The sequence below is a fragment of the Juglans microcarpa x Juglans regia genome, chromosome 6D (assembly GCF_004785595.1).
Source record: "Juglans microcarpa x Juglans regia isolate MS1-56 chromosome 6D, Jm3101_v1.0, whole genome shotgun sequence".
Lineage (NCBI taxonomy): Eukaryota > Viridiplantae > Streptophyta > Magnoliopsida > Fagales > Juglandaceae > Juglans > Juglans microcarpa x Juglans regia.
This window is the reverse complement of record NC_054604.1, coordinates 7,912,063-7,935,132: the sequence shown is the minus strand read 5'-3', so window position 1 is coordinate 7,935,132 and position 23,070 is coordinate 7,912,063. Positions and strand designations below refer to the sequence as shown.

Sequence of the window (23,070 nt, the reverse complement as noted above, 5' to 3'; positions counted from 1 at the left end):
GTAGTTGTATAGAATTACTCGTTTGTTTTTCTCTTTTTCCTCCCAAAAGCTGAGCTTCACTTTGTCCTCCACCAACCAATCTGCACCGTTTCATTAAAATGATAAACTGCAAATAGAGTTTTTCTTAAAGAATCCATCCGACAACATAAAGCCATCTCTCCAATGCCCTCATATGTGGATTAGCAAAAATGTGTAGTTGCTAAAATATATGAAATTTATACAGTTTTAAAGAATATAAGTTTCGTGCATTTAAAAAAAAAAAAAATTAAGAAATTTAAGATTCAATTGAAAAAATCCACATTTTAATAGTGATGAGCCATACTATTTTTTAAATTGAATGAACATGATTTGTACACCGTTGTTTTTAACATTACTCATGATAAAACAAGACTGTATTGGATTAGCTATACATGAGCTAAAATGGTTGTGAGCTACACAGTATCCAAGATAAATTCATATAATAGTCGCGTAGTTCATCTAAACAATAAAATTATATACTCTCTCTCTCTCTCTCTTTTTTAAATTTTCGATCTCTCTCTTTGTTGTTAGACTACCGGCCAAAACTCTCCATTTTTTTAATTTTGTCTCGAACTACGTGGAAATTGATCTTGATGTGCTTAGTTCTCTCGTGAAACACCGGATTGAAAGCAATATGCAAAGGTGCCAGATTGTCACAAAAAGAAAAAGAGAGCAGGTTGAGAATGAGAGGTTTGAAGATCATGAAGAATTGCTAGAAGCCAAGAAACTTCACAACAGGTTGTTGCCATAGTTCTATATTCCAATTCTGCTAAGCTTCTAGAGATTGTAGTTTTCTTTTTAGACTTCTATAAGAATCACTAAAGAAAACACAATACCCAATAAGAGACTTTCAAGAATCAAGACAACCAGCCCAATTCAAGTAAGTAAAAGCCTTCAAATAAGCTGAAAAGTAGCAAAATAAAACAAGTCTTGACCAATGGTAGACTTGAGATATCGAAGAACATTATAAGTAGAAGTGATATGTGCTTTCCTTGCCTAGTCCATGAACTAGCTAAGAACTTGAGTTGAGTATGCAAGATCAGTGGTGTGAAAATAATTGTAAGTGAACAAAATCGTAATAAGTAGTAAAGTTTTAAAAGAAAGAGTGTCGAACTCATAAGGACTAATTATGCTATTGAGTATTGAAATTTACTAAATTATTTACTATTTGGAAATAAAATCAAAATTTTAAAGATTTTAACACTTAAATTAAACTAAAATGCTTGACAAAAATAAATTAAAAGAAAAGAGAATAAAATTTAAGGTTGTAGAGATAATAAAAATAAATCTTGAACTTTTGATTTCAACTAACTAATCTCAAACAATTTATTATTCCTTATTATAAAATTTCAATTTTCAAGTTGGTGCAAAATAAATTCCTTAATTATTCGATGTTTTCTCTCAAATAACATTATAAATATCTCCACCTAATAATCCATCATATCTCTATGTAAATTAAATTATTTGAAGATTCATTAAATTTTTTAGATTTTTCTTAATCTAAAATCAAACTAATTGCAGTAAAATATTTCTATCTTTCGCTTAACTAATGGTGTTTAATCCTAAAAACTTCTAATCACAAATTACCTCTCGTTTTCATTATGATTCAATATATCAAATAATAATTAGCAAAAAAATTTTAAACACTAAGATTAAGGATAAACACTCAACACGAAAAAAATTGAAATAAAATAATTTGAAATTTAAATTGTGTATTCAAAGCTAGCTAGATTACATTAAAGTCCTAGAAAAATAAAATTAGTTGATAACAAATCTGTAATCAACCATGTTCTTATTGGAATGCATAAGGAAAAAAAAAAAAAAAAAACTAGAAAGAAAAGAATAAAACAATCTTCCGTCTAATAGGTTGATGAAGCATTCCCCCAAGTTGTTGAAGATCTCCCTCTCCTGATGTCAAAAAGTTTCCGTAATATCCTCTTTTTTTTTTTTTTTTCACCAGTCATCAACAATAATTCATATACTTTAGCCTCATCTTCACGCGAATCGTAAGCCATTAAGGACTTTCAAAAATCTGTTTCAGCCTTATCTTGATTCAATCATAAACTTTCCAATTATGCCCTTGTTTCCTTCATTGAATGTTTCAAAATGCCCTCATTTTGCACTAAACATTTTTTATTTTTTTATTTTGAGCAAGTTGACTTATTTTATATATTAGAAATAAAATACACTAAACCTTTTTATTTCTTCAAACGCAAGCAAATAAAGAAAAATAAAATCAAAAGAAATAAAAGAAAACTAACAATTTTAATAATTAAAAGAATAATAAAAATCATGTAAAAGTTACACTTATCAAATTTCCCCAAACTTAAATTTTGCTAGCCAAAGGAATCATTCCATATCACACATGTCCAAAAGTTAATTTAAAAACTCAATTCCACCTCATTAACAATCCTCTCATTTATGCATACCTATCATTCTCACTTCATTATTAGTTTCTTGGATAATTTTATGCAAACAAATAAATATATAATGGATCTTTAGTTATGAAATTGATAATTCAAACTCCATAGGTTTGTTTTTCAAATCACTTTCTATTAATGTAGAACAAAAATATTACCAAGGATCAATAAGTCTTTATTAGGCTTGTAATGTAAGGCTAAGGTGAGGGGTACAAAGAAAAAATATGATTCAAACAAAATAAGAGAACTTAATTTTAAACACAAACAAAACAAATAGAGCATACTTACTTCAAACACATATACTTCTTCTCAATCATTTGAATCTCTCAAAATATTTCTCTTGATCGTACCTTCAAAGATGTTTTTTTTAATTTTTTAATATACTTAAGAATTCAAAGATCTTTTGATTATTTTTTTGACTTCCCAACTGCTTGTTGGATTTTCATACCCCCAAACTTATGACTTTAATAACATGGGTTGTGATAAACTTTACTTGTAAACTTTCTACCTCTCACACCTTCCATGCTTTTTTAACTTTGTGGAAACTGGCTCGTTTGTTTTCAGAGATGAGATTAAAGTTAAAAAGTTGAATAAAATATTGTTAGAATATATTTTTTAATATTATTTTTGTTTTGGGATTTGAAAAAGTTGAATTGTTTATTTTATTTTGTGTGGGGATTTGGGAAAGTTGTAATGATGAAGTGAGATGAGATGAGATGAGATGAGATGTTTCTCTTGAAAGGTAAGGAAATCAATGTTTAAACTCAAATAGGGTATGGAATATGATGTTTTAAAAGAAAAAAAAAATGCAATGCCTAAGTATAATTCAACAAAGCTCAAATGGGTGACTAGGGATAAAAATAATAAATAGGTAAGTTTGAAAGGCTCAATCGATTCAAAGAATGCCTAAATCATTTCCCAAGTAATATTTTGCCTAGGATTTCACCTCAAGTGCCATCAAACAATATCTAGAGTTTGTTGAGATCATACTAATTTACAATATTTACATAAGATTTTTCTAGGTATGCAAAACAAATAATGATCATGATAAGCATTTATTGAATATAGAAAATCTCAAATTAAGGAAAATCAAGTCAAGGATTAACAAATAGACTCAAGCTATAAGACTTTTCCCTTAAAAATTATAATCAATTTCAACCACATTCTTATCATAGGCTTTTTATTCATCTTACCAAACACAAATAATTGTTTTTCTTTTTCTTTTAAAATAAAATATAAACTCTCTTTCTCCAAACTTAAATAACACATTGTCATCAATGGGAAAGAATAACAAAAATGAAAAAAAAAAAATGTAAGAAGTGCTCCCCCGATTTCCAATTAAATGTTGTCCTTGAAAGTGCAATGGTGTAACACATTGGAAAACTCACAAACTTATGCAAACCTTGAATGTCCCTTTTGTCTCATGATGAACTTCAACCACTCTATATGGAAAAACAAGAGTCACAACAAATGGTCCCGATTACCTAGATCGCAACTTTCTCGAAAAAAGTCAAAGTCTTAAATTAAATAGTAAAACTTGAGTTTTTTTTTTTTTTTTTGGTGATTGGAGGTTACACAAAAAGATTCTTAAGTTTTTTTTTTAATCGGCAATCACAAAGGTGACACCATTAAAAAGGCGGTGGAGTTTGGAATAAATGAGTCTAGTTTGTAGTGAGTGGTGACAATAATAGTTAATAATACATCATCTAACGATACCGCACTTGAGTATTTGAAGAATAGGGTTAGAGAGGAAAATATGCCTATATTTAGGTGTGGATTTTTATATGTTCAATGTTGTGTACATGTCCTCGATTTTATTGTGATCGATACTTTGAAAAATATTCATAAGTCGATTACAAGAGTAAGAAATGCGGTGAGGTTTGTAAGATCTTCACATACTAGACTTAAGAAATTCAAGACCTTTGTTCATGTTGTGGGTTTTTAATGTAAGATAATCTTGTGTCTTGATATTCCTACAAGATGAAATTCAACATTTTTAATGTTGAAAACGACTGAACAGTATTGAAAGGCCTTTGATGCCATTGGTGATTAGGACATACAATATGTTTACCACTTTGATGAGGAGGATGAAGGGAGATCGAAGCAGCTCAACAATATTGATCGTGAAAATATCCAGTTTTTATATAAATTTTTACGCTCTTTTATGATGTCACATGCACCATTTCTGGTTGTTTATATGCAACATCCAATGAATATTTTCAATAAGTTTGTCAAGTGAATGAGCAATTGGATGAAATGTACGAAAGTGTTGATCCTACTTTACATATTGTGGCATTGAATATGAGGCTCCAGTATGAATAATATTGGGAAGATTTGAGTAGGATTGATGTTCTACTCTATGACACTATTGTTCTTGACCTGTGGTACAAAATTGTTAAAATGATGTATGGGTTGGAAAACATTAGCATGAAGGAATGAGTAGATCAACTTGTGTTAAAGGTCAAGGATACTCTCAATAAGTTGTATGATGAGTTCACTGCATTCGTGGGGGTTAATAAAGTGATTACACTATCCAACGTCTCCTCCCAAAATCGATAGGCCAAAAAAGCGTAAGTAGGATATGAGGTTTGACAATACCCATGAGCTTTGGAAGAATTTGAACAGCCAATCAGATTTTGAAATATACTTGTCAGCAAAGTTACACCCATATGTGGAGGATTTGATATCTTAGCTTGATGGAAGGTAAATACTGTTAAGTATCTAGTCCTTAGAGAGATAGCCCTAGTATTTTGGCCATCTCTATTTCCTTTTTTCTTTTTCTTTTTCTTTTTTTTTTTGTTTAAACCATAACATATATATTTCATTCAACAATTAGAAATACAATCAGTAGCCACAAGTGGTTGAATAGTAAGGAACTTCCTCAACAAGACAGTATCAACACTTAGATTCAGAGCTTGCTTTGCAAGACAATGAGTAACCTGATTATCTTTACGTTTTACATGACTCACTTTCCAAGCTAACATAGATGACATAAATGATATCATTGTTTTTATATCTTACCCAAGCTGGCCCAAGGACTCAATTCTCCTAATGCATACTTAATGGAATCTACGATTTCTTTTGCATCACCTTCCAATTCCATTTCATGGAAACTCAATTTAGCATATTGCTGTGAATGCTTTAAGATGGTATGCACTGCATACAGAAAAATAACCACTCTTAATACTCCTCCACAACAACTTATCATTACCACCTAATGGACTCACAGGCATTCGCATAATCTCTTGTGCATCTTCCTCTAGAAATAATTCATTAATCAAACTAGTATTCCACTAGCCCATTGATGGATTGAGCAATGCTGCAACTTTTGTATCCCTTGAGAAAGCTAAATGTTGGGATCAAGAAAAAAGAGATTTAAAAGTCCACCTATCACTCCATATCCCTAGGTTCTGTCCATTTCTGGCCCTCCAAATGAGACATTCTCTAAAAAGATCTCCAACATTCCACATACTTCTCCAAGTAAAAAATGGTTTACAAGCCAGATTAGACTCTAACACATTACCCTCCAGAAAATACTTGGCTTTAAGTATAACAACAAACAAAGAATCAGGCTGTTGGAAAAGTCTCCACCATTGCTTTGCAAGTAGAGCTTTGTTAAAAGCTTTCTACTGCAACCTTAGAGTCCGTATTTAGCACTAGGGGTGCATATTGGATACATTTTGGAGTTTATTGTCTATTAGCACTCTGAAGGTTTTGATTTGCACTCAGAATTGAATCAAATAGAAGCCAATTTAGGTTCAGAAAGTAGTAGACTTTACGAAGAGCTATGGGAAGGATGATGTTAATCACCTTGGAAGCGGTAATCGCTCTTAATTCATTCTTTGTTTTTGCTTATAATAGATTGTATTATATTTATTTGACAAACTTAATTTTAAATTCAAATGTTGTAGGGAAAACTTTAGAAAAAGAGGTTCCATCTCAATCTACATTGGCCGCTCATTGATAGTTTGACTTTAATACACTATTAGTTTGTTAATTAATTTTTTGTAGTTTGTACTCGTATCATTATTTTTTCAAATTGAGGCTCATTTCTTTTTGAGACATCATATGATTCCTATCCTCATTTTCATCCATTTTTTTCTTTTTTTTTTTTCAGGTTTTTTGATGCCACTTGGAGTTTGGGGGTCTCAGTAAAAGATTTTTGTCAAATAATTTCTTATTTTGTTACCTTTATTTTGTTTTTTATGTATTATAATTTGTAGCATTGTTATTCTTAAATTATTCAAACTATTTGTAATATTGTTAGATTAACTTGTAATATTTTTAGATTTACCTGTAATATGTTAGAATTATTAGTTAACAACTTTATTAGGTTGACGTATATTTAGAGATAAAGTTTAATTTTATATATTTTAGATTTTCAAATTTTATATTTATATATAAATAAAGTGAAAAATTGGTTTTGGGCCAAAATTGGCCCAAAATACTCCAAAGACATATTCTAAGCCAAAAATACCTAGAAACAAATTCTAAACCCAAAATGGACAAAAAAAAAAGGTTTTGGGGCAATGAGATCTATGAGTAGATGCACAACTTGGGGGCCAATCCACCCGCCCGGCATTCGGGGGGGGGGGGGGGGGGCACTCACCCAAATGGGATGGGGCAAGGGCCCAGGTGTAACGCCCCGTCCCTGAGGGTCCGGAGAGTTAACTCATGCTACCAAAAATCATCTCTATAACACTTTTAAAATAAACCAGAGTCTCCATAACATATTAACCTATTTATTCAATAAAAATATCCATGTTCCTACATAAGGGCACATCAGAAGTGTCTCGATAAAATACATAAACATTTCCACAAAGACTAGGAATATCTATTAGTCAAAATACCATAGCTACATAAACTATCAACACTACCAAAAAGACTCTCCAAAAAGTCCTTGTACCCTAAGGCACTTAGTCTTCTATGATCAAGAACACTTGCAAGTACTCACTATTCCTGACTTCCAACTGGTGTATCAAAATTATTTGAAACATATTATGGAGATAGATGGTGAGTTATCAACAACTCAGTAAGCAGAGAACATATATTAGTATGCAAACATGAGCATTTGCAAATTTCAGAATGCAGAACAAAACACTTTTTTTTTTATTTCAGAATTCAGAGTCAGAACATGTTATTAAAAATATCAGAGCGAAAGTTCAAAAATATTATTATTCAAACTTTTATTGGCACAACATAACTGAAACATCATATTAGAACAAAATTCTATGTTTAACCCCCGTAGTAGGGTTGTGCAAATCCAGGCGGCTAACCGAGCAAAAACAAAATGTGAATCTTCCCCTTATCATTCTCGAAACCCCTAGTATGCACATAGGAAAGACCACGTAGAAAATCACTTTGTTTCCAAAGTGGGTGCACCAGAAACAGAAAAGTTGGTACCAACCCAAACAGAGGCCACAGTTTTACACCAGTGGTAAGGTTAGAACAAAACAGAAACAGAACGTCATGCCAGAGGTTTCAGAAATCACATTATATCACATCAAGTGCAAAACATTTTTAAAACAGAATATAATCAGATCACAAAAATATAATTTATACACAATTTTTCATATTCGCTCTCTTTTGCATAGTTTAGAAACAAAATGCCAGAACTTTGCTCATGTCTACACCAGTTATGACAGAAAGTACTTGTTCTTAAACAGAATTTCATGAGTCATACAGAACAAATAACTGAGATCATCTCAAATTTCTTTTCAGAACAAAGTATGCATATTTTTTCAAAAATCAACCTCAGTTCATTTTATTTATTTTTATGCAAAGTCTAGTATAAAGATCCCGCTTACCTGGACTCCTTAGTCTTCAAAAAAATTTCCTCAAACCAAGCCGAACAAATATTAATCGTCACCTATAAAAATCACGTAATTCCCGTAAATTTTCAATCAACCACGTGTTTCGATATTTAAACCTAAAATGCTAAAAGAACATATTTTAAAATCTCAAAACCTAAGATTCTCATAATTCCTAAAATACCATCATTTTCTAAAACCATCAATATCCACTTAATTGAATTTGTACCGAATAAGAGGTTTAATCGAACAGGTATTAAGACAATTACGAAACTCAATAAAAAGTAATATTTAAAAATATCTAAAGTACCGACGACGCATTATAAATTAATAAAATACTTAGACTACTTTAAAAATCTTATAAATTACGTCATGAAAAACTCATTCTTTTAAAAATAGGTTTACTTCCTTTAGTTAACAATGTTATTAAAATATTTTCAACACAAAAATAATGTTTTATAAGGCTTAAAACAAAACTCATTTAAACATAACAAAAAAAATACCTCTCATCCGAAAACATATTTCTGGAAGGTACAGTACTAGGGGTAAAACTGGTAATAGAACTCAACTATCAAGTTAACACTTTATATATATATAAATATATATATATATATATACTATGTACGTACATCACTTATAATAAGAATAAAATCCAGATGAACAAATAATACACGGGAATAACACCTGGTATGCAGCGGTAGGGGCTTACCCAAGGGAAACCGAGGTACGCGTGGAGGGATAAGGCTAGATGGGGCTGGCTGGAGGGCTGTGGTGGCGCGGTAGGAGTGTGGCGGAGCTTCCATGGAACTGCGCTGAGCACGAGAGAAAGAGAGGGAAAGGTGAGCGAGAGAACGGTGGGAGACAGAGCACGGAGACAGAGCTTGGCTTACCGAGGGTGGTCACGGCGGACCTAGGCATACGACCAGCGTCTTCTGGTTATTCCCGCTTGAGGCTGAGCAGTTGGGTGGCGGCGCTGGGGTTCACTATGGAGGAAGGCTGGTGCTCTGTTTTTCGGTAGTGCAACAGAGGTGGTGTTTACACGGAGAGTGGTGGTGCACGGCTTGAGTGGTGGACTTTGAGAGGCGGAGATACCGGCGCGAACTGTGTTTGGTGGACTTACGGCACGTGGATTGGCTTTGGGGGTGGCGGTTTACTGGATGCAAACCGAGCCCTTCAGTTGATGTTTTACGAAGAAGGTGGTGGCTGGCTGCGGTCTGCACTGAGGTTCACAATGGGGGGTGGAGACTCAGATAAGTTTAGATGGCTGAAAGTGTGAAGAGAGGGTAGTGGCACTGAATCTAAGTTGAGGATGCTTAACACATATATATAAGATATATATAGTAAAGAGATAAAAAACCTAGAGGAGAGGATGGAGTGACTGCATGAAAATGGAAATTAGACGTAAACCTTGCGACGGAGTCTGGAAAACGATTCTACGGACTGGGCTCTTAAGTCTAAAAAGAAAAGAAAATAAAATAAAATACAATAACATAAAGTAAAAAAATATACTTAGGCTCACGTCTTGGATCTTTAATGAGATTATTGAATGGTTTTTATCTTAAGTTTTGGGCCTCAACTCAACCTAAAATAAATACACTTATTTCATAAATTTTTCTGATGAACATTCACTTGATCTATTAAAGATTTTAAAACCTAATTATCCAACCTATTGAAAAATTATATTTCGCCAAAAATATCTTAGACCTAAACTCTCTTCTAAAAAAAATTTTATTCGTAATTCCATACGATTTTTTTTTTTTTTTTAACTATAAATCCAAAATTTTGTAGAACAGCTTGACTGGCTCGGTGTTACACCAGGGGGCAGGTGGCTTGGCCACTAGTTTTACTAATCGACTGTGGGAGGACTTGTGGGAGGTAGGAAGTTAGGAACGAGCCTAACGAGAGAGTTTTCCGAAGGACCACGCCAATTTCATCCACTTAGCATCATTGAAGGTCTACAAAGAAAACATAAAAAGTATGTACGGAGGACAAACAAACGAGGAAAAGAAAAAAAAAAATGACATCTTGATAATTCAAGTAAAAAAATACAAATAAACTTTTAAAAGCATTATGTCTTCAATAATTTATATTTGAATTTTAAGATTTGGAGTGAAAAACGTATAAATACAACCAAATCTTAAAACATTTATTCTCTATTTTTATATAAATCTCGGACCAAACAAACAAAATTTTTGATTGACACCGTTGTTCGAAAATAGAAACTCGACTAATCTTAGACAAAAAATTTACCACAAGTGCACCTCGAACAAAGCAAACAAAATTAAAAATAGAAAATCACCTAAGAATGTTATTGAGTAATTGTTGAAGATAATTTTCTTCTATTCTCTTATTACAATATTCTTTTTAAACAAAATTATATTATATATTGTCATTCTTGATTGTTAAGTGGTGATTAATAATAACAAGATAAAGTGTCATTATTGAAGTAATAGGTAAGTTATGTTGATGTCATCGTCCATCTTATCTTACAAAGCAATTAAACTTCATTACTCGCATTATTTTCTTTGAAGCATCAAAACAACCGGTCTGTTCATGCACCTTTTTTTTATTATTTTTATTGCAAGTTTTCACCACTTTTTTCTTTATTTTTGGGTATCAATAATTCACGCGTCGTTTGTTTTTACAGATGAGATGAGATGAATCGAGATAAAAATTGAAAGTTAAATAAAATATTATTAGAATATATATTTTTAATATTATTTTTGTTTTGAGATTTAAAAATATTGAATATTTTATTTTATTTTGTGTAAAAATTTAAAAAAATTATAATTATTAGATGAGATGGATAATACTGCCTATGCCTAATAAGAATACTAAGCCAAAAAAAAAAAAAAAAAACACCAATAAAAAAGAAACTTACTTCAAAAGCTGTGTCGTTTTGGCTGTTTATTCAAATTTATTAGTTTACCCCTCTTTTTTTAATTGGTGACACATTATCCTCTGTGTGTGTGTGAGAGAGAGAGAGATTTTGGTGACGAATTTGTTCTTCCTCCTCGTGTGAAACCGAGAGGAGAGAAGAGGGCGAGAAGTGAGGATTGAGGTAGAGTTTGTAGGAGAGGGAAATGGAGAAAGCTCTAACAAAAGTCGGGAGCTTTTGGATTTCCAAGAAAGCCAAGGAAGAGATCTCCAACATCTCTGAAGACCTCTCAGTATGTTCCACTTTTCTCTCTCTTTTTCTTTTACCTCCTGTTCCAACTATCAGTGCTCTCGCATTCTTCTGAGATTTTGTTTTCTTAGCTGGTTTTCTTTATATGCATAATGCTGCTTGATAGTTGACACCCTATCAAAAAAATATACTGCTTGATATCACATGGCCGCTTGATAATTTGCACGATCTAGCATAGTTTAGTTAACAGGTAAATTAAAAATAATGGAGAAATTGGGATTTTTTATTTTGAGAAATGATATTTACAATTGTGCAAACATGACGCAATCTTTTAGAAAAAATGAGTAAAGAGGAGATTCATATAAAAAACTAATTTTTTTTAGTATACCTCACTGTTTTTCACGATTGCACGGAGTTTGCTTACTTCATGACTATATATATTATTACTCTTTTATTTATTTTTTGAGCTGAGGATTCAAGAGGGTCTTTGCCTTTGTGTTTTAGATGTTTTGCTGGCTAAAAGTTTTGTGTTTCATTATTTTTTTTTTTTTTTGGGAGAGAGGGAGAGAAAGAGAACTTTTTCTAAAACTCTAGTATGTATTTCTAATATTTCTAATGCTTCCTTTAGTATGTTCTACCTAAGTGTAAAATAGCCTTTGCATCATGGCTTGTACGTAAGTTTCTCCATTCCTGCAAAAGTTTGCCCAATTATTTGTGTAATGGTTGAAAGGAAAATGAAGGTTTTATTGCTCATTAGTCATTTCTGTATATTAGTTAGACTGGGCAGTGCTTCATTGAAGGAATAAAAAACACCATCAGATTTATCTTTTGGTGACATTTTTAATGCCATATATTTGTAATATGGTATCTAGAGCATTAGCATTGGATTGGCCATCCTATTCTTCAAATTTTGACTAATATGTAACTTTTTCACTTTTAGCTAATCATTCAAAACTTGAAGTCTACATTGGATTAGTCATCACACTCTCTATAATAATAAAATATTATTATTTTTTATTATTTATATTTTTTTAATTAATTTATATTTTATTTTTATAATCTTCAATAACCTCCAACAATCATATTCATTTTTATTTTCACAATCTAACAATCTATAATATAATAATCTCATATGTATATAGATGATAAAATCTTATATCTATAAAATAATAATCTCAAAAAGTACTTTTAGACTTGCTATAGTTCTTTTCATATTTGAAAAGAAGAATGGATTTACTGTAGCTTATAGTTTGGATGAAAACAATTTAGCTAATTCAATGTGGAGCAAATATGGATGATATTTGCTAAATTTGAAGATGAAAAGGCATTTGGCTAATTCAATGCCAATGCTAAGTAGATAACTACCTTTTCTTTTTAACTTCATTTTTTTTCATAATTGCAGTCTTTTTCAAATACCATTGAAGAGAAGGCCAAATGGATATTCAACAAGCTAAAAGGTAGGGAACCCTTTTTTATAAACCGTATATACCCATCTTTCAGTGCAAGTAATTTCAAGGCCTTGACCTTGGTTTGCGACTCCCCTCAGAAAACTGTGTTTGTTCGTCAGCTTGCTTTTCTTCTTTAATCCCAGTGTTCCCCCCTTTGTCCATATGCTTCTGAAACTCATAAGTTGAAGGCACTACTCCACCACAGGTATAGAGACACTTATACATGGGTGGCTCATGCCTCATGCTGCCCATGGAGAACAAAAAAGGAAATGAGAAACCATGACACGCTGCCCCCATGCAGGGCAGCTGCTTTCATAAATTGAAACTCACATGAGGGTCTCTTGACAATTATGATAGAACATCATCCCTTATCTAGACAGTATCACTGAATTACATTCCTCTGGACATATTGACAGAAATCTGGAGATCCCATATCTCATGAGGGAATTTGGTCTTATGCTTACTATCCAACAGTAATTTGGATCACTTACAGTGCCTATCAAAACAATAATTGGGTCGCTTACAGCATTTGTCCCACTAGTTATCATCCTTGCCTTTTGAAAATCATTTGGGAACTAGTAGTCCCACTAGTCATCATTCTTGCTTTTTGAACATCATTTGTAACACTATTTATAACACAGGCTCTGATACCATTTGTAATGCCCCAATGGAAGGCTCAAACCACATGGCCTATACTCCAAAAGGATTAGTCAATGATACAATTGGAGCTCTATTGGAGCCTTATAAAGAACAAGAACTTCTCCTTCCCAAGTAATGTGGGATTTCATACACTACCTACCCTTATTTATATCATATGGGGTATCACAAGTCCCTTTACCTCATCATTAAGTTCAGTTGAAAAAAGGTTGCAAAAACCTGAATTTTAATAGTAGGTGGCATGCCTTCTTTGCCATTTTGCGTTGTAGCTTGCCTGGTTGCTGTTTCATTTTACTCCAGATTCCTTATTACCGGAGTGATTACCATACACGAAAAGATGCACATATATATATATATATATATATATTTCGTGGTTACTCTCTGCTCCACTATTTTATGTATCTTGGTTAGAATGACATAAGTGCTTTGTCTTTCCCACAAAGTGCATATTTGAGGCTATGCAATTCCAGGCTCTGCATCTTTGGCAACACAAATAAAGGCTACCCCCACATGAAGAAAGAATAAGGGTTGGAGTTTAGACTGCTAACTGTAGTTCTACCTATAGAAAATGTCATTAAGGGTACAACCAGAATGTTGCTTGAATCCATTACGATCCCGAGTTTCCAGACACATTTCTCTTATGCATCATTTTGATGCCATTTCTTTATTAAAGACATCTCCATTACAAGCATGTGAGGATTTTATGAAGCTTAACCTTCTTACAGGTAAGCCATTGAAAGACTTGCCAGATCTCCTCCGAGAGTACAACCTTCCACCTGGGCTATTCCCACGGAACATAACATGTTATGAATTTGATCAATTAAAGGCCAAGCTCATAGTGTATTTTCCCTCTGCCTGTGAGGTTACCTTCAAGGATTCATCTGTTGTTCGGTATGCCACTCGTGTTAAAGGAACATTGTCAAGGGGAAAGCTCACTGGAATAGAAGGAATGAAGACAAAGGTTCTGGTGTGGGTCAAGGTTACAAGTGTAACGGTCGAAAGCTATAAATCTGACAAAGTGTTGTTCACAGCTGGTGTGAAGAAATCAAGGGCCAAAGATGCCTATGAAATGCCTAGCAATGCCATTAAAGTAGAAGAATTTTGAGGTTGTTACTGTAAATCTCTGAACTGAAGTAAGCTGTGCTAGTGCATGAATCTCTTCATCAGTACATTCATTGTTACCTGTATAAATAAAATAAAATAAAAAGAGAAGCTTATCCCTTGTTCCACGACCTTAGTGGTGGCTCTTTTTAACTTGGGGTTTTTTTTTTTTTTTTTCCTTTTTTTGAGGAGATGGTATTGTTGAGAGGAACATGAGGATTTGTGTATATCCATTTGATTCAGCAATCTTTTCATTTTGTGGAAGTCTTCTTTCTTTGTAGGTCCAGTCCTTTTGATGAAAGTGAGATTGCATAAATTGACCGGCTACCTAATTATTTTCCTCTTATCTTAATGGATCTTGTTTTGCAGCCCATAATAACTATCTGTTAAGTGAATTAGCAGATGAACTGCCCAAGTACTTAACTAAAAAACAAAAACTGAAAAATATACTTTTTATCCTTTTATTTTCTTTGCAAATACTTATTAACCAGTTTTGAAATCAAGATCAGGGAAAATTATCACAAAATGGCAAGTATTGTGAGCATTGGCAAACATGGAAAATTGAGTCCATGATGGTTTGAGATTTTGGAAAAAGTTAGATCCAGTTATTTATTGAGTTCCACTTTAGGATACACAATGTATTTGTATTCCAAGAGTCCTTGGGGGGTTGGCTAAAATGAAAAAAAATCTTAGTTTGGTAGTATAATCCCTCTCGAGAATCTATGTACTTCTAAAATTAGTCGGGAGTCGAGATTTTGTTTTCGAACATCTGGTGCCAATCAATAAAAAAAAATTGTATTCTTAAAAAACCTAATAATTATTTAATAGTACTTCTATTTATCACACGCACGAGCTCATATCATTTAAAAGACCACAAATAAAGTTAATGATATGATGCTTTTGGAGAGGATAAGATTACACCCCTTCATTTATATTATAAGACTAACAAATAATTAAACTATTAAGTATTAAAAAAAATGAACATTAAATACTTTGATATTGCTTAGAATAACACAAAATCTTGAGGCTGGTTTTGTGTAAAAATTTAAACTATCTCATCTAATTTAATTATTATAATTTTTACAAACTCTCACACAAGATATAATAAATAATTTAAAAATTTTAAATCATAAAACATAAATTAGATTAAAAAATTAAGTTATAATAATATTTTATCTACTTTCCAATAAAATATCTCATTTAATATGGAGTGCGTAACCAAACGAGTCGTTAATCCGTCATTATGAGTTTCTAGACTTACATATCCCTAGATATTGAGGTAGCTCGTTTACTATTTTGCCCCCAAATGCATCCCAATCCCACATCCCTCCGCACATAATAATTGAACGGAGACTCTCATCGACCACCACGGACCAATCAGATATCTCATTCAGCCATCTCTACCTCCCTCGGTGGGCAACGCAATCACGGCCCAGAGCCCAAACCCGTAATAAATCATAGCGTCCTGTAAACGCTAATTGTCCGAAGATTGCAACCGGGCCCACACCGCATGACTGAATCCAACGGTTCGTAGCTAATTTGGGCCCACGATGAAACCCTAGAAAGAGTGTGCGTGCGAGCGACACCCTGAGGATTGGGACCTATATTTACAATTGCCTGTATATCTATATCTCTATATATATGTAGGTATATCTACTCTTATTCGTCCTCTCCGCCTCCTCCGTGGCCATTCTGCTGAGTATCCGAGTCCGTCAGAGTTGATTCGAATCGAATCAGTGAGTTGAGAGAGAGCTTTGAGGAAGAAAATCCATGTCTGACAGTGAGGAGCACCATTTCGAGTCCAAGGCCGATGCTGGAGCCTCCAAGACCTATCCCCAGCAGGCTGGTACCATCCGTAAGAACGGCTACATCGTCATCAAGGCTCGCCCTTGCAAGGTTTCTTTCTTCTTCCCCTTTGTTTGTTTCCTCTGAAGGAAACTAGATTTCTCTCTAAATATTCGTCGAGAATATGCTGTATATTTTAGGTCTTGATATTGGATTTGATAGATGATACGTCTTCTTCCTATGAAAATTGATTCACCCAACAAAGAAAAAGATGTTTTTGGGCGAATTTTCTGATTTTAGGTTTGATTTCTGGACTGGATTGTGGACATGTATGTATTGTCGCTTCTATGTGGCTCTGTAATTATAGTTGAGATCTGGTTGGTTGGATGGTGATATCAACCTTCCGTGCTGCCTGATTTATAATTCGGTTCATATTTCGATCTCATAGCCTCAAATTGATTAGTTACAATGTTATTTTCTCACGGTTAATTTGGATCTGACCCGTTTGGGTGCTCGGAAATATCTTAAATGTTTGGTCAACATAATTTTGAGCTAGCTATTTTGTAATTATTTGCTTCCAATAATTTCCCGGTTCCATGAACTGTTTTTTAAAGTTTATACTGCATGCGATTAGATTAGATATTGCTATAGACTCCTTTGGTCTCTTGGTGGAGTTGATGTGGTTTTACAAACTTCTTTCTTTCATTCCATCATGCCAATATTTTTTCTTCAACGTAGTCCATAAAAATATTCTTTTGCATTAGGGCTTCTATAAAAGCTCAAAAGTAAAATCAGATAGGTGCTTGATGTCTGTTTAGTAGCGGAATTTAGGAAGGGGATAACATGCTTTAGCAGTATATCCCTATTAACTGGGGCAGAACCAGGAAGCAATATAATTTTCTTTATAAAAGTACCTCAACAATTCAATTTCTACACATTTTGAAATCCAAGGAACCTCGTGGTTACCCCGGCTCTGCCTGTTAACAATTTTGGATATATATTTGAAGTAGTGATTTTGATAGGTATGTCGAGAGTGATGAATTCTTATGGTGGTCTCATGAGCTGATGAATCCTGTGTGTTTCCTGTAACAGGTGGTAGAAGTTTCCACCTCCAAGACTGGCAAGCATGGTCATGCTAAGTGCCACTTTGTAGGAATTGACATTTTTACTGGCAAGAAACTTGAAGATATTGTGCCCTCTTCCCATAACTGTGACGTATGTAGTAATTTTGTTTGCATTATTGTTCTCTCAATTTGATTGCATTTTTCCAATTGTTACATGGTAAGTTCTCGGTGTTTAAAAACAAGTGTTTGTCTGTTTTGTGCAGGTTCCTCATGTCAATCGTACTGACTACCAGCTGATTGATATCTCTGAGGATGGATTTGTATGCTCAATTTTCTACACACATTTCATTACTCCTTCACTCAACACGGGTGTTTTCCCTCTGAATTTCTGTTTCTTAATAATTTAAACTGTCTTTAGGTGAGTTTGCTGACTGAAAATGGGAACACCAAGGATGATCTGAAGCTCCCAACCGATGACAATCTGCTGACCCAGGTTGGTTAAATTCACATTTCATTTAATGAAATAAGAACGGATCAGATATCTTTACCACCTCGTGTAACTCTTTCTCCAATTGTTTCCTTAATTTATTACTAGTTCTTGGGTGCATTTATTATACTCTTAATGCAAAAACCATTTGTTGGTGATTAATTTATGTTCTGCGTTAGATTCACTGAATTCCTATAAATGGTTACACCATTTGTTGGTGAGTGCAGATCAAGGATGGGTTTGCCGACGGCAAGGACCTGGTTGTCAGTGTGATGTCGGCAATGGGGGAGGAGCAGATTTGTGCTCTGAAAGACATTGGCCCCAAGTAGTTTATTTATAATAAGTGGACTGTTTGTTGCAACTTTAGCTGAAAGATTTTTGCGAGCCCTTTATAGCTTGCTCTCCTTAAGATAATCGGGTGTACTTCGGTGGTTGTGTGGATGGAGTTGTATGGGTTTCGAACAAATTTATATTATTATTATTACCTTCTCTTGTTACGTTATGTTTGTTTTTCTTCTTGTTCCTTGTGTTTGCTTCCTGTCTGAATTGGTTGGAATGAAAAAGGGAAATAGAAATGAGAAGTTCTTGGTTGAGAAAAGAATTCGCTGATAAGAGGTAAAACACTACCTGGTGGTGCTTATTCTTATTTAGGAATGGAGTAACTTGTGATGGTTTTAGACATAAGACATGGCAGCCAAACTTGTTTCTTTCATTTGTCAACCTAATCTTTCATCAAAACCTACAAAATCATTTGTTTCGTACTAATGGATCCCATCACTTGTTAGAAGAAACATGGGATTTTCACTTTGTCAATTTATTTCTCATTAAAATACGATCAGAATGCCTTTTCTGCCATGTTATTTTCACTTATACAAACATTGTAGTTCATATATCATGTCATATTCAGTATATGGTATCCAAATCTACGTCATGTTACAAATATGAGATTTGGTATTTTATTACCCTAAAAATAATTCTACAACTTATTCCCTAGATCATTGCTTTAAACTTGTCCTTTCCACGTGCAGATTTAGAATGTGTCTCGTCACTTAAATTTTATTTGTATTTGTATTTAGAAACATGAAAATCTCAGGTAATCTTTGTACGGTCAAGTATGCTTGGTATTCAAAGGATGTTGAGATGAGATTATTGGAATTGTGAATAGTAGTATTTTGTGAGATTTTATGGATTTTATTGAGATGGGTTTAATTTTTTTAGATTAAGATGAATTTAATTTTTGAAGTTGAAATGCGTAAAATAAGTTGAAATGAGTTTAATTTTTTATAAAAAATTAATAAAATCTTATCAATAATTAATTTTGAGATAAATTAAATTTGGTTATCCTCGTCGTCGTTCTCTCTTTTTTCTCAAAACAGTTCATTGATGAGACGATATTTTTGTAACATTGATATCTCGCAACAGTAAAAGCTGCATGAGGCTGAGAGCAAGGAGAGAAACCCATCCCCGTCAGTGTTGTCCATCCCCTTTTCTTCCGCGTTGCCTTCCTCCACAATACATTGTTGTATTTATTTTTTTATAAACTATAGAGTAGCATTAATATTTAGTTATTGAGCTCATAATGGGATGAACCATTTTAATAGATACATATGAAAGCCCTTACTCTTACCCCACTTTAAAATGGAACTAGTCCGTTGAGTTCTATTTAAGGTTTTGCTCTTCCTCTACTATCTTTTAGGACGAGAACCAAAAAATAAGAAAAGAGAGGTAGGGATTAGTTCTCTCCATAGTTGGAAAAATCTCCCATTTTGTAGGAACCCTAAAGCTCAATGGAAAATCCATCACAAGTTATTGGAGGTATGAACTCTCAATTTTATTAAACATATGCTTTGATTTATGGGAAGAAATTATCATATCTTGTGAATCTAACAGTTGGTATTAGAGTCTTCTTCCTATTTTCATGGTTGTGTTTCTTTATTTTTTCGTTGCTGTGACTTGCGAGATCTTCTGTGGGGTTGTTTTTCAGTAAACTTGAATCTTATCTTTTGAATCCTTGATTTTCGGTGACTGACTATAAGTCCTTGGCAAACCCGTATAATAAAGCAACTAGGTGGATAATTTTTTTTTTCGTCTTTGGAGCTTTATTACTTATTCCATATATTTATTGGATATTGAAAGTTTGGTGGGGTCGCTAGATCGAAGCTTTTTTCTTTTCATTTTATAAAATGCTCCCATGGTTCTAAATAGTAAAGGTTTGTCCAGATGCCATTAAAAAAAAAAAAAGGAAGAAGGACGATAACAATATTGATTGTTCATGTGCTATTATATATATATATATATATAATATATTGGATATTGAATATTGAAAATATGTTCTAGAGCTATATATATATATATATATATATATATAATATTCTATGGCAATAAAGAATCTTGTATGGAGATATTTTTTATATTTTTCTTGTCTTTTTGTTGTAATACCGATAGTTTGGAGTAGGTATATACCCATCTCTCATGGGACTAGTCATGATAAATTATCGGAGTTGTTATATTAATCATACTTTTGCTTAATGACATTATACTAAGATCCATATGGATAGTAAGTTTTTGCCTCGTCTGCAAACCATTATTTGGTAGGATGCTTAGGACGATAAAGATAATAGTTAAGTGCTTGACATTTGGTGGCTTAGTCCTATCCTCTTGGTAGTGGGTCATTTTAAGTCCTTGTATTTAATTATTTTGTTTTATCATGCGTAAGAGACTTTTATGTGTCTTGGGCTTTTTAGCATAGTGCGTAAGAGTCTATTTTGAATAAGATTCTAGCATGGATATAAGATTGTCTAATGGAGACATTTATGGGTGCATGTTTCTTCCTCCACACGCATAATAAATTTTGTTATATTCTCTTCAGCTTATGGCAATGCGTCTATGTCTCTCTCTTTATCTGCCATCAAGAGTTTAACGGGAACCAATTATGAGGATTGATATGAGGCTCTCACCATTAATTTGGCTATCATGAATTTGGATTTAGCTTTAAGGGTCGATGCGCCTGTTGAAAAGACTCGTTATAAGCAGTGGGTGAATTCTAATAGGACTTGACTCATGATTATGAAGTATACTATTGACAAGTCTATCAGGCAGAGCATAACTGATACAGATAGTGCTAAAGAATATCTTGATGACGTTGGGAAGAAATTTACTAAGTTTGATAAGGCAGAAAAGGAAACTCTAATGAAACTTCTTACTACCACAACCTGTGATGGGGTTAGTGGAGTCTGAGAGCGCATCATGAAGCTTGCTAATTTCTTTAACAAACTCAAAGGAATGAAAGTTGAGTTAGTATATAGCTTTCTTGTATGACAAGTGTTTGAATCTTTTCCATCTCAGTTTGATGCACTCAAGACCACTTATAATGCTCAGAAAGACGAATGGAGCTTGAGTGAAATGACTGCTATTGTAATTCAAGAAGAGCAGATGATGAAAAAGGCCAAGTCTCATGTTGCTTTCATGGTAATTGTTGATAAAGGAAAGAAGTTATTCAAAGGTAATAGTAGCAACTCCTGTAAGATGAAGAAATCTGGGAGACCTCCTCAACAAGTTAGTGTAAGTGTTCCAAATGGGCCTAAGAAAGAAGTTTTAAGGGAAGGTGCAACTTCTGTCATTTGTTTGGGCATAAGCAGGTTGATTGTAGGAGATTTAAGACTTGATTAGACAAGAAAGGTACACGTTCATTACTAGTGTGTTTGAGTCTAATCTAGTCGATGTGCCTTCTGATACTTGGTGGCTAGATACTGGTGCAACCATTCACACTACAAATTCTTTACAGAAATTAAGGAACCACAGAAGACCAACTGATATAGAGTTGGTTGTAAATATGGGCAATGGTGTGAAGGTTAAAGTTGAACATATTGGTGTTGTCAAACTTATTTTGGCTTTTAAGCATGTTTTGAACTTGTCTGATACTGCTTTTATACCTTCCATTAGAAGAAATCTTATCTTTGTTTCTATTTTGGACAAATGTGCTTATGTTTTTCATTTTGAAAATGGAAAGGCTACAATCTTTTATGACTCTATTACTGCTACTTTATATGATGGTTTGTATAAATTTGATTTGTTTCCTGCTTTAGATCATGCTTCTTCTAGTGTCTCTATTATGAATGTTGCAGTTGGTTTCAAACGTACTAGATCTAATGAAAACTCTTCCATGTTGTGGCACAAAAGGTTGGGTCATATTTCTAGAGAAAGAATTGAGAGGTTGATTAAAGATGACATTCTAGTTGACTTGAATTTTTCTGATTTTAAAACTTGTGTTGCTTGTATCAAAGGGAAGCTTTTAGCAAAAACTAGAAAGTAAAAGATTAGCAGAAATCTGGATATTCTATATTTGTGGTCCCATTTCACCTACCATTTTGGAAAATTATAGATACTTCATTACCTTTATTGATGATTATTCTCGCTATGGTTGTATTGAGCTCATTCGAGAAAAATCAGACCCATTAAAAGCTTTTAAGGTTTTTGAGGCTGCTGTGGAACTCCAGAAAAATAAGAAAATCAAGGCGGTAAGATCAGATAGAGGAGGTGAATTTTATGGGAGATATGATGAAATTGGAAGAAATCATGGACCTTTTGCTAGATTTCTTGAGGCATGTGGTATCGAGGCTCAATACATAATGCCTGGAACTCCTGAACAGAATGGTATCGTAGAAAGAAGAAATCGTACTCTTATGGATATGATGCGGTGTATGTTTAGTCATTCCACTTTGCCTGAATTTTTGTGGGGTGAGGCTTTGAAAACTGTTGCATATATTTTGAATCAAGTACCAAGTAAGTCGGTTCCTAAAACTCCTTATGAGTTATGGTTAGGTAAGAGGCCTAGTTTGAATAATTTTTGTGTTTGGGGTTGTAAAGCGTAAATAAGGTCTTATAATTCTCAGCAGAAGAAACTTGATCCTAAGATAATTACTGGTTATTTTGTTGGCTATTGTGTGGGATCAAGAGGCTCTAGATTCTATTGCTCTTCTAATGTTGCTAAAGTTATTGAATCTGATCGAGCCATTTTTGTCGAGGATGTTAGTGACAGTGAGAGCTCTGCGCCACGTGAAGTCGTATTTAGGGAGGAGCGTGTTGTTATACCTGTTTAGGTTACTCCTCCATCAGTGGCTGCACTACCATTGACAGAGGGAACCGATACTGTT

The 23,070-nt window shown here is 33.5% G+C and overlaps 2 protein-coding genes and 1 long non-coding RNA gene across 3 annotated transcripts; all 3 read left to right on the top strand.

Moving 5' to 3' along the window:
- Positions 1-11,190: 11,190 nt before the first annotated feature.
- LOC121234249 (uncharacterized protein At5g01610-like) lies at positions 11,191-14,709 on the top strand. Its single transcript, XM_041130126.1, has 3 exons — positions 11,191-11,418; positions 12,778-12,832; positions 14,206-14,709. Exons 1-3 carry the CDS (start codon positions 11,332-11,334, stop codon positions 14,583-14,585), a joined length of 522 nt encoding a protein of 173 aa, XP_040986060.1. The 5' UTR covers positions 11,191-11,331; the 3' UTR covers positions 14,586-14,709.
- A 1,424-nt stretch (positions 14,710-16,133) lies between these two features.
- LOC121234391 (eukaryotic translation initiation factor 5A-2) lies at positions 16,134-18,401 on the top strand. Its single transcript, XM_041130321.1, has 5 exons — positions 16,134-16,477; positions 17,459-17,581; positions 17,694-17,750; positions 17,849-17,923; positions 18,145-18,401. The coding sequence occupies exons 1-5, from the start codon at positions 16,352-16,354 to the stop codon at positions 18,244-18,246; spliced, it is 483 nt and encodes a 160-aa protein (XP_040986255.1). The 5' UTR covers positions 16,134-16,351; the 3' UTR covers positions 18,247-18,401.
- A 1,288-nt stretch (positions 18,402-19,689) lies between these two features.
- Positions 19,690-21,943, top strand: LOC121234392. Its single transcript, XR_005934381.1, has 2 exons — positions 19,690-19,732; positions 20,787-21,943. It is a non-coding gene; the product is annotated as an uncharacterized LOC121234392 (long non-coding RNA).
- Positions 21,944-23,070: the final 1,127 nt, after the last annotated feature.